Source organism: Aquarana catesbeiana, linkage group LG08 (genome assembly GCF_042186555.1).
Source record: "Aquarana catesbeiana isolate 2022-GZ linkage group LG08, ASM4218655v1, whole genome shotgun sequence".
Classification (NCBI taxonomy): domain Eukaryota; kingdom Metazoa; phylum Chordata; class Amphibia; order Anura; family Ranidae; genus Aquarana; species Aquarana catesbeiana.
This window is the reverse complement of record NC_133331.1, coordinates 244,949,764-244,964,967: the sequence shown is the minus strand read 5'-3', so window position 1 is coordinate 244,964,967 and position 15,204 is coordinate 244,949,764. Positions and strand designations below refer to the sequence as shown.

The window sequence follows — 15,204 nt, the reverse complement described above, 5'->3', positions numbered from 1 at the left end:
TGCAGACTTGTTTACTCCCCATCAAGTTGTCTGCGTTGATGAGTCCCTGATTAAGTTTTCTGGCCGCTTGTCATTCAAACAGTACCTTCCCAGCAAGCGTGCCAGATACGGGGTCAAGATGTATGAGCTCTGTGACAGGGCCACAGGCTATACATCTAGTTTTATGGTTTAAGAGGGCAAAGATAGTCACGTAGAGCCGACAAACTGCCCTGACTACATAGGAAGCGCTGGCAAGATTATGTGGGACTTGGTGTCACCCTTATTCGGAAAGGGGTACCACTTATATGTGGACAATTATTACACGAGCGTGACACTTTTTAGTCACCTTTTTGATTGGAGCATGTGGCACCGTGCGACCTAATCGCTGGGGCTTTCCCCAGCGGCTTGTAGATTCCCGTCTTAGGCTGGGGGAGAGAGCCTGCTTCAAGTGTAATAATTTGCTCGCTATGAAGTGGAGGGATAATAAGAATGTTTTCGTACTTACCTTCATGCAGACACGACGGTCCAAATTACTACGGCGACTGGTGTTGTGGAGAAACCCCTCTGTGTCCACGAATATAACCAAAATATGGGAGGGGTGGACCTCAACAACCAGTTGTTGGCACCGTACCTAGTTGCCCGTAAGGCCAGACGCTGGTATAAAAAAGTGTCTGTATATTTATTTCAATTGGCTTTGCTGAACGCGCAAGTGCTATACAGAGTTTCAGGACGGACTGGATCCTTCCTTAAATTCCAGGAAGAGCTCGTCAGAGCCCTTCTGTTTCCAGACGGTGCTCCACCTCACCTTCCCAATCTAAATGCCATAAGCCGGCTGCATGAGAGGCATTTTCATTATGCCCTCCCGCGTACCCCTACCCAACGAGCCCCCCAAAGAAAATGTTGTGTCTGCAGAAAGCGCGGATATAGGCGTGACACCCGATATTATTGTCTCCCCTGTCCTGACAATCCTGGTCTTTGCATTGGTGAAGGTTTTGAACGCTACCATACACTAGTTGAGTTTTAGCGTAGGGTACAGCACCGCACAGACTAGGACACACTTTCACAGGGTCTCCCAAGATGCCATTACATTTTGAGAGACCCGAACCTGGAAACGGTTACAGTTATAAAAGTTACAAAAAAGTGTAAAAAAAAAAAAAAAAACCCCCAAAAAAAATAAAATAAAAAAACCCAAAAATAGTTGTCGTTTTATTGTTCTCTCTCTATTCTGCTCTTTTTTACTGTATTCTGTTCTGCAATGTTTTATTGTTATTATGTTTTTATCATGTTTGCTTTATAGGTATGCAATTTTTTTTATACTTTATGGTTTACTGTGTTTTATTGTTAACCATTTTTTTTGTTTTCAGGTACGCCATTCAGCTGCAGAGCGGATTTATTTATCTTGACAGCAACAGCGTTTGCTCCCACGATACATAAAGCCGTGACTCCAGCGCTGTCGGAGGTGATTTCACCACCACAGTTACATACTTCAGCATATATGCCGAAGCGTGGGGGCAGCAGTGGGCGGAGGAGCGATTTGCTCCTACCTTTTGCGGGAGGATGCCCCCATGCTTCAGCATATATAAACGGTGCATGTACGCCCATCATTAGAAGTGGGTGGATGAAGGGAGGTATTCTAATGGTGGGCATTCCCACTGATCAATCTCTTTTTTTCCTTCAGCCCACAGGCTGCATGAAAAAAAAGTTTACAATATATGCCCAACAAGACCAGCAACATGTTGGTAGACTTTGAGTGGTTATACCAGAATGATGCCTGCAGGTTTAGGTATCATCTTGGTATCATTCTTTTCAGCCAGTGGTCGGCTTTCATGTAAAAGCAATCCTAGCGGCTAGTTAGCCTCTAGACTGCTTTTACAAGCAGTGGGAGGGAATGCCAACCCCCCCTCCCACCACTGTCTTCCATGTTTTTCTCTGGCTCTCCTGTCCCAACAGGGAACCTGAGAATGCAGCCGGTGATTCAGCCAGCTGACCATAGAGCTGATCAGAGACCAGAATGGCTCCAAACATCTCTATGGCCTAAGAAACCGGAAGCTACGAGCATTTTATGACTTAGATTTCGCCAGATGTAAACAGTGCCATTGGGAAAGCATTTTATCACACCGATCTTGGTGTGGTCAGATGCTTTGAGGGCAGAGGAGAGATCTAGGGTCTAATAGACCCCAATTTTTTTAAAAAAAAATTACCTATTGCTATCATAGGGGATATTTACATTCCCTGAGATAACAAAAATGATAAAAAAAATGAAAGGAATAGTTTAAAAATAAGATAAAAAAGCAAAAAAAATAATAAAGAAAAAAAAACAAACAAAAAACACCCCTGTCCCCCCCTGCTCTCACGCAAGCGTCGGTCTGGCGTGAAATGTAAACAGCAATTGCACCATGCATGTGAGGTATCACCGCGAAGGTCAGATCAAGGGCAGAAATTTTAGCAGTAGACCTCCTCTGTAAATCTAAAGTGGTAACCTGTAAAAGCTTTTAAAAATGTATTCAGTTTGTCGCCACTGCGCGTTTGTGCGCAATTTTAAAGCATGTCATGTTTGGTATCCATGTACTCGGCCCAAGATCATCTTTTTTTATTTCATCAAAAATTTGGGCAATATAGTGTGTTTTAGTGCATTAAAATTAAAAAAAGTGTGTTTTTTCCCAAAAAAATGCGTTTGAAAAATCGCTGTGTAAATACTGTGTGGAAAAAAAAAATTAAACACCCACCATTTTAATCTGTAGGGCATTTGCTTCAAAAAAATATATAATGTTTGGGGGTTCAAAGTAATTTTCTTGCAATAAAAAATAATTTTTTCATGTAAACAAAAAGGTGTCAGAAAGGGCTTTGTCTTCAAGTGGTTAGAAGAGTAGGTGATGTGTGACATAAGCTTCTAAATGTTGTGCATAAAATGCCAGGACAGTTCAAACCCCCCCCAAATGACCCCATTTTGGAAAGTAGACACACCAAGCTATTTGCTGAGAGGCATGTCAAGTCCATGGAATATTTTATATTGTGACACAAGTTGCTGGAAAGAGACAATTTTTTTTTTTTTTGCACAAAGTTGTCACTAAATGATATATTGCTCAAACATGCCATGGGAATATGTGAAATTACACCCCAAAATACATTCTGTTGCTTCTCCTGAGTACGGGGATACCACATGTGAGACTTTTTGGGAGCCTGGCCGCGTACAGGACCCCGAAAACCAAGCACCGCCTTCAGGCTTTCTAAGGGCGTAAATTTGATTTCACTCTTCACAGCCTATCACAGTTTCGGAGGCCATGGAATTCCCTGGTGGCACAAAACCCCCCCAAATAACCCTATTTTGGAAAGTAGACACCCCAAGCTATTTGCTGAGAGGTATAGTGAGTATTTTGCAGACCTCACTTTTTGTCACAAAGTTTTGAAAATTGAAAAAAAAATTTTTTTTTCTTGTCTTCATTTTCAAAAACAAATGAGATCTGCAAAATACTCACCATGCCTCTCAGCAAATAGCTTGGGTGTCTACTTTCCAAAATGGGGTCATTTTGGGGGGGGGGTTTGCGCTATCTTGGCATTTTATGGCCTTCGAAACTGTGATAGGTAGTGAGGATTGAATCAAAAATTTACACCCTTAGAAATCCTGAAGGTGGTGATTGGTTTTCGGGGCCCCGTATGCAGCTAGGCTCCCAAAAAGTCCCACACATGTGCTATCCCCATACTCAGGAGAAGCAGCAGAATGTATTTTGGGGTGTAATTCCACATATGCCCATGGCATTTTTGAGCAATATATCATTTAGTGACAACTTTGTGCAGCATTACAGGAGGATTATCACCTCAATGCATAGAATGCGTTGAGGTGAAATAAGGTTGGCAATGACCACTTCCCATGACGGCTTACACAACACCTCTTTTTTATCCATGGGTTCTCTTAAAATGGTTGTATACCCTTTTTTAAAATTTTTACCTACAGGTAAGCCTATAATAAGGCTTACCTGTAGGTAAAATGAATATCTCCTAAACCTGTACAGTTTAGGAGATATTCACTTTGCATGCAGCCGCTGACGTCAGCGGGACATGCGCTGTGAAGGCTCAGCTAAAGGCCAGTATATTCACATCATTCACAAGATTCCTCGGAGAAAGGCCTTAAAGGTCTCCCAAGCGGTACCCACACTAGGGTATAGGGTAGAGGGACGCTCCCGCTGTGATTAGACAGACACTCTATGCCTGTCTGCCACCACCCGCCGATGCTTCAGTACACTGACAGAACTGCGGTCTGTCTATGGAAACAAGGCAGATCGCCATTCTGTCACTACAGAAGACATGTATCCTGTGTGTCTGCTATGCAGAGGCACTAATTCATGCCTTCTCCTAGTACAAACACCTCCCCCACAGTAGTAAAGCACATGTCAGGCATACATTTAACACCGATCGCCCCTGATGTTAATCCCTTCCTTGCCAGTGTCATCAGTACAGTGCTAGTGCATATTTTAGCACTGATCACTGTTTTGGTGTCACTGGTACCCAGATAGCGTCAGTTAGTGTCCCGACTACTGCAATAATCGCAGTTCTGCTACAAGTCGCTAATCGCTGCCATTACTAGTAAAAATAATAAAAATAAAAATATCGAGCCTACAAACTATGGGATAACTTTTGCATCAACCAATCAATATACGCTTATTGGAATATTTTTTTACCAAAAATATGTAGCAGAATACATATTGGCCTAACTCGATGAAGAAATTCGATTTTGTAAATTTTTTTATTGGATATGTTTGATAGCAGAAAGTAAAAAATATTGTTTTTTTTTTCAAAATTGTTAGCCTTTTTTTTTTGTTTATAGCGCAAAAAAATAAAAACCGCAGTGGTGAACAAATACCACCAAAAGAAAGCTCTATTTGTGGGGAAAAAAAGGATATCAATTTTGTTCAGGTACAGCGTCACACGACTGTGCAATTTTCAGTTAAAGTAACGCAGTGCCGTGTAGCAAAAAATGGCCTGGTCATGAAGGGGGGTAAACCTTCTGAAGCTGAAGTGGTTAAAAGAGCAGATGATTTTAAAACACTCACCAGTTTTCTGGCTGCGGTCGATGAGAGGGAGTGTGCTGTCATCATATGACTGAGGTTGTGGTGTGCCAGCAAGAGACACCTAAAACACAAAAACAATCATTAACATACTTTTAGAATTAGAATACTCTATTAAAATTTTCAGCAATTAAGAGTTACAGTACATTTCTATATTCTCTTTAAAAGACTTCGGAACCAAGTAACACAAAAGAGCAAAAAACAGGGGTGCCCGTTTATGAAATCCAAGATCCTGATGATCTTGTCTGATCTCTCATGTGTGCCAGTTTATGTAGCTGAAATGAGGAACAGAGAACATGTTCTTCACTTCCCATCACAGAACACACCCTTCTGTCATTCACTTTTACAGAGATAGCTGGTTTATGAAGGTGACATCTAAAAATCTCACTGGCCATTTCTGTAAAATATCTCTGTCCCAGCTTCTCCAGTGCAGAGGTAGAGAATATGTGAGGAAGAAAGCTTATTTCTGCCTAATATCAGAACCAACAGGATTTAAAATTGATAATAACTACGTATGTTTATATACACAGAGTATACTGTATAATGTTATATATGGTTATACTGTATTGTCTTTTATGCCCCATTCCCATCTGAGCAATGCAGAACCGTGGGCAGAATCTCGCAACTCTGACCACAATTACAAATTGCGCTAAAATCGTGTCACAATACGTAGTACGCTTTTGGATGCCATTCATTGTTAATGGCAATCCAAATGTGGTTAGCAGACATGTGTTTTAAATTCAAAAGTGACAAGTGAGCGCTCAGTGCAAAAACAATACTAATAAGCCTCAAGCACTAAAATTGTGAAAATACAATTCTCAGACACAATGTAAAAGATATAGATGAGGGACTCTCCTAGCTGCCGGGGGAAGAACTCCTCCAGTGAGAGTGGGGGGGGCAGCAAAGGGAAAGGAAAGACAGATTCTGGTGGTAGGGGACTCAATTCTTAGAAGGACAGAGAGGGCAATCTGTAACCAAGACCTGAAGCTCCGAACAGTATGTTGTCTACCGGGCGCTCGGGTTCGGCACATCACGGATCTTGTGGACAGATTACTGGGAGGGTCTGGGGAAGACCCGGCTGTCATGGTGCACACTGGCACCAATGACAAAGTCAGAGGCAGATGTAGTGTCCTAAAGAACGATTTTAGGGACTTAGGAGCTAAATTGAGGAAAAGGACCTCCAAGGTAGTATTCTCAGGAATACTACCGGTACATCGAGCCACACCAGAAAGGAAGAGGGAGATTAGGGAAGTAAACAAGTGGCTGAAGAGCTGGTGTAGTAAGGAGGGGTTTGGGTTCCTGGAGAACTGAGCCGACTTCTCAGTCGGTAACCGGTACTATAGAAGGGACGCACTACACCTAAATGAGGAGGATGCAGATCTGCTGGGAATGAAGATGGCCAAAAAGTTAGAGGGGTTTTTAAACTAGGCGATGGGGGGGGGAGGGTCCAGAGGCAGAGATAGCCAGCGCGGAAGATATTCCAGTGGGTAGTATTGGGGGCATTAGTGGCAGGTTAACCAAAGCACAAAAACACAAAGTGAGTATAGTAGCAAGTCCTAGTTGCAATCTCGAAACCCCCAATACGAGGACAATATGCGACCGGTCTAAACTATGTGGCATGTTCACCAATGCCAGGAGCATGGCGGACAGGATGGGTGAACTAGAGATACTGTTGTACGAGGAGGATTTGGATTTTGTGGGAATTTCAGAGACCTGGTTCAACAGCTCTCATGATTGGCTGGCAAACATTCAAGGGTATACCCTATACCGCAAGGATAGAGAGGGTAAAAAAGGGGGAGGGGTAGGCCTATATATCAAGAATAATGTACAAGTGAATGTGAGAGATGACATCACTGAGGGAGCTAGAGAGGAGGTGGAATCCTTATGGGTAGCGCTCCAAAGGGATGAAGCTAAGGGGAAAATAATACTGGGAGTATGCTATAGGCCCCCTAACCTGAGGGAGGAAGTGGAGACGGACCTCCTATCACAAATTGGATTAGCAGCAAGGATGGGAAGTATTATCATAATGGGGGATTTTAATTATCCAGACATAGACTGGGCGGAGGGAACCGCGCATATATTTAAGGCTCGCCAGTTCCTTAATGTCTTGCAGGACAATTTTATGGGTCAGATGGTAGACGCACCAACTAGAAATAAAACATTACTGGATCTACCGATTACCAACAATACAGACCTGATCACGGATTTGGAAATACGGGGCAATTTAGGTAACAGCGATCACAGGTCAATTAGTTTCAGTATAAATCACACAAATAGGAAACAAAGGGAATACAAAGCGATGAATTTCAAAAGAGCCAACTTCCCTAAACTACAAACCTTGCTAAAAGGCATAAATTGGGATAAAATATTAGGAACAAAGAATACGGAGGAGAGATGGGTTTGCTTTAAGAGCATATTAAATAAGGGCATTAGCCAATGTATCCCATTGGGTAATACATTTAAAAGAGCGAACAAAAGTCCTGGATGGCTTAACTCCAATGTAAAAATGCATATAAAAGGAAAGGAGAAGGCCTTCAAAAAATACAAGGTTGAGGGATCATCCTCAGTATTCAGACTTTATAAAGAATGCAACAGGAAATGTAAGGGTGCAATTAGGACAGCTAAGATAGAACATGAAAGACACATAGCGGAGGAGAGCAAAAAAAATCCCAAGAAATTCTTTAAGTATGTAAACAGTAAAAAAGGGAGGACAGACCATATTGGCCCCATAAAGAATGAGGAAGGACATCTGGTTACAAAGCATGGGGAGATGGCGAAGGTATTGAATTTATTCTTCTCCTCAGTCTTCACGAGTGAATCGGGGGGTTTCAGTAACCAAAACTGCAGTGTTTATCCTCATGACACAACACAGGAAGCACCTCCATGGTTAACAGAGGACGGAATTAAAATTAGACTTGAGAAACTTAACATTAATAAATCACCGGGACCAGATGGCTTGCATCCGAGGGTACTTAGGGAACTCAGTCAAGTGATTGTCAGACCGTTGTTCCTAATTTTTACAGATAGTCTACTGACTGGAATGGTACCAGCTGATTGGAGAAAAGCCAATGTAGCACCAATATTTAAAAAGGGCCCAAAATACATCCCTGGGAATTACAGACCAGTTAGCCTAACATCAATAGTATGTAAACTCTTGGAGGGGATGATAAGGGACTATATACAAGATTTTAGTAATAAGAACGGTATTATTAGCAGTAATCAGCATGGATTCATGAAGAATCGTTCTTGCCAAACCAATCTATTAACCTTCTATGAGGAGGTGAGTTGCCATCTAGATAAAGGAAGGCCCGTAGATGTGGTGTACCTGGATTTTGCAAAAGCATTTGACACAGTTCCCCATAAACTTTTACTGTACAAGATAAGGTCCGTTGGCATGGACCATAGGGTGAGTACATGGATTGAAAACTGGCTACAATGGCGAGTTCAGAGGGTGGTGATAAATGGGGAGTACTCAGAATGGTCAGGGGTGGGTAGTGGGGTTCCCCAGGGTTCTGTGCTGGGACCAATCCTATTTAATTTGTTCATAAACGATCTGGAGGATGGGATAAACAGTTCAATCTCTGTATTTGCAGACGATACTAAGCTAAGCAGGGCAATAACTTCTCCGCAGGACGTGGAAACCTTGCAAAAAGACCTGAACAAATTAATGGGGTGGGCGACTACATGGCAAATGAGGTTCAATGTACAAAAATGTAAAATAATGCATTTGGGTGGCAAAAATATGAATGCAATCTATACACTGGGGGGAGAACCTCTGGGGGAATCTAGGATGGAAAAGGACCTGGGGGTCCTAGTAGATAATAGGCTCAGCAATGGCAGGCAATGCCAAGCTGCTGCTAACAAAGCAAACAGAATATTGGCATGCATTAAAAGGGGGATCAACTCCAGAGATAAAACGATAATTCTCCCGCTCTACAAGACTCTGGTCCGGCCGCACCTAGAGTATGCGGTCCAGTTCTGGGCACCAGTCCTCAGGAAGGATGTACTGGAAATGGAGCGAGTACAAAGAAGGGCAACAAAGCTAATAAAGGGTCTGGAGGATCTTAGTTATGAGGAAAGGTTGCGAGCACTGAACTTATTCTCTCTGGAGAAGAGACGCTTGAGAGGGGATATGATTTCAATTTACAAATACCGGACTGGTGACCCCACAATAGGGATAAAACTTTTTCGCAGAAGAGAGTTTAACAAGACTCGTGGCCACTCATTAAAATTAGAAGAAAAGAGGTTTAACCTTAAACTACGTAGAGGGTTCTTTACTGTAAGAGCGGCAAGGATGTGGAATTCTCTTCCGCAGGCGGTGGTCTCAGCGGGGAGCATTGATAGCTTCAAGAAACTATTAGATAAGCACCTGAATGACCACAACATACAGGGATATACAATGCAATACTGACACATAATCACACACATAGGTTGGACTTGATGGACTTGTGTCTTTTTTCAACCTCACCTACTATATGTAAATATAACAGTGCAGTGCTAGAAAACTTAATATGTGAATTTCCAAAGATCAAAAAACAAAATACAAAAAAAAAAAAAACAGTCAACAATTATTAAAAAAAGATTGCTTGTGGATAAGCTTGGTAAATCACAAACAGTTCTTTTTACAGATATAGATGGTATCAGGACTAGGGATGGGCTGAACACCCCCCAGTTCGGTTTGCACCAGAACATACCGAACACGCAAAAAATTCGGCAGAACACACGAACACCGTTAAAGTCTATGGGACACGAACATGAATAATCAAAAGTGCTAATTTTAAAGGCTTATTTATATGCAAGTGTAGCACTAACTCTCGGTGGAGCTGCTGGTTTAAGCGGGTCTGTTACCTTCACTTTGCTTCCCTTGGTTTCACCGTCACCGGGTCTAGGGGTTCCGTTGAGTTTACTTCTGGACGACACACGCACCAACACTGGAGTACGTTTTCAATGCTTTATTGAACAAACTTTAGGAAGTAGCAGGAAAGAGGCGGAAAAGGAAACTTTCAGGAGAAACTCAAATATCTCCTTATAGAATCTTAGCGACAAATGTCCTGGTAGAATTCAAATAATTAGGTGGATTGCGCTTCCCCTCGTTGGACACACTCCTTGCTCGTCTGGATAGGCCTCTCTCACCGGTCTAGCAGCCAGTACGCAGCACAAATTAAAAGTCTCTGCCACAGACTTGTTTAGGGGGTAAATCCGTACGAGCCTCTGCCACAGGATGTATCAGATTTTTCTGGAATTAAACAGTGCTTGAACCTTTAAGCCGAACCGGCAACAGTATGCTGTATGGTTACTTCTTTTGGATACGTCCTCCAACCGAGTCACCAGGCCCCTCTATAAACCAGCTCACTGCGTGATCTCTCCAAGACGGGTCCTCCCCTGGGATCTCCTCGGTTGTCCAGCTTCGTCACACAGGACCGACAGCTCAGGACCATTCCTCGGCCGCGGTGGTAGGCCCCAGACAAGCCTCTGGACCCACCCCGGTGCCGTTGTATCGTGGGCCTCCCGATCGGAGGACCACGAGGTAGCTCCTTAACGCATACTTGTCGGCCAGGAGGGCCAGCAGGTGGCTGTAAAACTAACCCTGGAACATGGCGTCTTTCCCATAAATACCCCCTTCCCAGAATGCAACTCGGAGGACCACCTCCACCGAGCTTGTCTCCGAGACAGAGGAGCATCTATACACTTCGACACGTTGCCTTTTCAACACCGACCAGTGGTAACAGCGACACCCACCGGTCAGCATGGAAGTACACACAACGTCAGCCAAGCTGGAACAGAGGCGAACTTTTAACCTTCCTAACACACAATTTACTAAATTTACCTAACCTGCGGTAGATTGCAAATCTACCAGCGTTGCACAAGTTATTGTCATAAAAAGTGTCTGGGGTTCCAGGTCTTGCCTCAGGGGACATGTAGCAATGCAAAAAAATGTTTTAAAAACGGCCGTTTTTTTCGGGAGCAGTGATTTTTTTAATACTTAAAGTGAAACAATAAAAATGAAATATTCCTTTAAATATCATGCCTGGGTGGCGTCTATAGTATGCCTGTAAACGGCACCACAGCAAAATGACATTTCTAAAGGAAAAATTGTCATTCAAAACTGATAGCGGCTGTAATGACTTGTCGGGTCTCGGCAATATAGATAAAAATCATTGGGAAAAAAAAAAAAAAAAGAGCACGGGATCCCCACCCAGTCCATTACCAGGCCCTTTGGGTCTGGTATGAATATTAAGGGCAACCCTGAACCAAAATAAAGAAAAAAAAAATTACGTGGGGGTCCCCCTAATATCCATACCAGGCCCTTCGGGTCTGATATGGAAATTAAGGGGAACCCTGCGACAAATTAAAAAAAAAAAAAATGGCGTAGGGGTCCCCCTCAAAACCATACCAGACCCTTATCCGAGCATGCAACCTGGTAGGCCGCAGGAAAAGAGGGGGCGGAACGAGAGAGTGCCCCCCCTCCTAAACCATACCAGGCCACATGCCCTCAATATGGGGAGGGTGCTTTGGGGTGGCCTGTTGATGGGGACAAGGGCCTCATCCCCACAACCATTGTCCGGTGGTTGTGGGGGTATGCGGGCGGGGGGGTTATCGGAATCTGGAAGCCCCCTTTAACAAGGGGACCCCCAGATCCCGGCCCCCCCCCCCATGTGAAATGGTAATGGGGTACTAATATACCCCTACCATTTCACAAAAAAAGTGTCAAAATGGTAAAAAAGACAAACACTGTTTTTTGACAATTCCTTTATTAATAATGTCTTCTTCTTTCCCCCGCTTCTTCCTCCATCTTCTTCTGGTCTTCCTTCGGTTTTCTCCTTCCTCCGCTTCTTGCTCCATCTTCTGCTTCTTCCGGTCTTCTCCATCTTCCTCTGGACGATCCACCTCAATGGGAGGCTCCTGCAGTGTGACGCTTCTGTGCTTGTGACAGTTCTTATATAACTGAGGGCGGAGCCACCCGGTGACTCTGTCCCCTCTCACGTCACAGGGACTTCCCTATGGCTTTCCTGTGGCGTCAGAGGGGGGGCGGGGTCACCCGTTTACGTAAACAGGTGACCCTGCCCCCCTCTGACACCACGGGAAAGCCATAGGGAAGTCCCGTGGAGTCAGAGGGGGCGTGGTCACCGGGTGGCCTCTCCCTCAGTTATATAAGAACTGTCACAAGCACAGAAGCGTCACGGGGTCACCGGGTGGTCCCTCCCTCAGTTATATAAGAACTGTCACAAGCACATAAGCGTCACACTGCGGGAGCCTTCCATTGAGGCGGATCGTCCGGAGGAGGAAGTGTGGAAGAAGAAGCCGGAGGAAGATGGAGAAGAGCGGAGGAAGAAGCAGAGGAGGATGGAACAAGAAGCGGGCGAAGAAGGAGAAAACTGAAGGAAGACCAGAAGAAGATGGAGGAAGAAGCGGTGGAAAGAAGACATTATTAATAAAGGAATTGTCAAAAACCAGCTATTGTCTTTTTTTACCATTTTGACACTTTTTGTGAAATGGTAGGGGTACACTTGCACCCCATTACCATTTCACATGGGGGGGGCGAGATCTGGGGGTTCCCTTGTTAAAGGGGGCTGCCAGATTCCGATAAGCCCCTCCCCGCATACCTCCACAACCAACGGGCAAGAGGTTGTGGGGATGAGGCCCTTGTCCCCATCAACATGGGGACAAGGTGCTTTGGGGGGCTACCCCAAAGCACCCTCCCCATGTTGAGGGCATATGGCCTGGTACGGTCCCTTTTCTGTGGCCCACTAGGTTGTGTGCTCGTATAAGGGTCTGGTATGGATTTTGAGGGGGACCCCTATGCCTTTTTTTTTAAATTTGGCTCAGGGTTCCCCTTAAAATCCATACTAGACCTGAAGGGTCTGGTATGGATTTTGAGGGGGGCCCCCACGCCATTTTAAAAAAAAAATTTGGCGCAGGGTTCCCCTTAATTTCCATATCAGACCCAAAGGGCCTAGTATGGATTTTAGGGGGACCCCCTCGCAATTTTTTTTTTTATTTTGGTTCGGGGTTCTCTTAATATTCATACCAGACCCAAAGGGCCTAGTAATGAACTGGGGGGGATCCCACGCTCTTTTTTTTCAATGATTTTTATCTATATTGCCGAGACCCGACAATTCATTACAGCCACGATCAGTTTAAAGTGATAATTTTTTTCCTTTAGAAAGGTCATTTTGCTGTGGTACTGTTCTAAACGCGGGAAAAATGCTACACTTTACAGGCATACTATAGACACCTCCCCAGGCACGATATTTAAAGGAATATTTCATTTTTATTGTTTTACTTTAAGCATTAAAAAAATTACTGCTCCCAAAAAAACGGCCGTTTTTAAAAATGTTTTCTTCATTGATACATGTCCCCTGGGGCAGGACCCGGGTCCCCAAACACTTTTTATAACAATAACTTGCATATAAGCCTTTAAAATGAACACTTTTGATTATTCATGTTCTCATGTTCGTGTCCCATAGACTTTAACGATGTTCCGGCGACTTTCGAATTTGCTCTGAACACCGCATATTGTTCGGTGTTCGCAGAACATCCGAAAAACCAAATTTCGGCCCAAACTTATGATCGGGCCGAACCGTCCACTCATTCCTAATCAGAACATATGGTGACCCACAATAGAACTTAAACCTCCTCTTTAAAAAGGAAAATAAACCCCCACTCTGTGCGATGTATTAAAACTTTGCAGTGAATACCCGCCACCAGTATACACTGCACTCACCAGAAACTGGATATAAACCAGCCTTGCATGGGTACCCTGTGTCCCAACGATGGTGCCCATTAGATGCGAGTATCCTCAGTCAGCATCCAGGTGGACATGGAATTGGGACGGTAATCCATCCGCAATACCCGCGGGGGGTGAGTACTGTGTGAAAAAAGCTCACCGGGAGCTGAGAAGCTAAGGTGTACTATTTATTGGACTCCAATATTAGTACATGTACAATATACATGGCCAGTAAAAACAAGCAGAAAAACCATGTGCAAAAAAAAAACACAGCTACCACGAGTCTGTGGCAATGAAAACTCTGCCTCAGATCCCTTTGACAATGTGCTTGAGCACGAAACGCATCAGTAAAAGTTCTACGCACTGACTGTTTCATTGCCGCAACCTCATGGTAGGAGAAGCGTTTTTTGCACGTGTTTTTTTGCTTGTTTTTACTGGCCATATTGTATATGTACTACTATTGGAATCCAATACTAAACCATATTAGCTTCTCCTCGGCTCCTGGTGAGCTTTTTTCACACAGTACTCACCCCACCGCGGGTATTGAGGATGGATTAACTTTCTGATTAGATACTGACATCTATTGGGCACCATCGTTTGGACACAGGATACCCATGCAAGGCTGGTTTATATGCAGACATGCATTTTGCCGCACACTTTGTTATTTGACAAATGCGCTACAAATGTGCCAAAAAACACGAGCATTGAAAAAACACAGAACGCTCCATGCCCAAAAAGGTTAAATTTTTTTTTATGCTTATTTTGGTGCAGTTTTTTAAACACATTTTGGCGTGTTTTTAAAAAAGCATTTAAGCAAATTTTTTACGGACATTTTGGTGCTTTTTTAATGTGCATTTTTGCTCATTATTTTAACCTATGTTTTTGTTTGTGTTCTGGGAACGCATGCAAAATGAATATCCTGCTTGTGGTGACATTAACTGTTAATGGCACCCCAAAAGTGGCTAGCAGATATGCGTTTTGCCAAAATGTGCATACAAACTACATCAAAAAAGTGTTAAACTATGTTAAAAGAAGTGCCAAAATATGCGTTACAAACTACACCAAAGTGCATGTTCAAATAACCTGCGCCAAAATGTGAGTTTAGAAAAGCGACAAAATGCACATTAAACAAACAAAAAAAAAGAGCCAAAATACATATTTAACCAGTTTCTAACCGCCCACCGCAGAAATACTGTGGCAGAGTGGCCGCTCTGCGCCATGGTCTGGGGAGCACATGCGTGTTGCTGGCGCCCCGCTCCTGCTATGATTAGACACAACGGGAGCTGATCTGTGGGTACCGCGGCTTTATGTCCGCTGGTACCTGCCGATCATTAGGCAGAGAGCCAGAATGGCGGCCTGCCTATGTAAACAAGGCAGATCGCCGTTCTGTCAGTAAGGAAGACATTGATTCTGTGCTCTTGCTAAGCAGAAACA

The 15,204-nt window shown here is 43.7% G+C and overlaps 1 protein-coding gene across 5 annotated transcripts in view; it reads right to left on the bottom strand.

Annotated features, from left to right (window-relative positions):
* The window catches only part of LOC141106305 (catenin delta-1-like), a 403,119-nt gene that overhangs the window by 65,372 nt on the left and 322,543 nt on the right, over window positions 1-15,204 (bottom strand). For all 5 annotated transcript variants that reach the window (XM_073596969.1, XM_073596970.1, XM_073596971.1 and 2 more), the window contains one exon: window positions 5,028-5,106. In XM_073596969.1, the coding sequence (XP_073453070.1) occupies window positions 5,028-5,106 (79 nt within the window). The remainder of the gene's footprint in view (window positions 1-5,027; window positions 5,107-15,204) is intronic.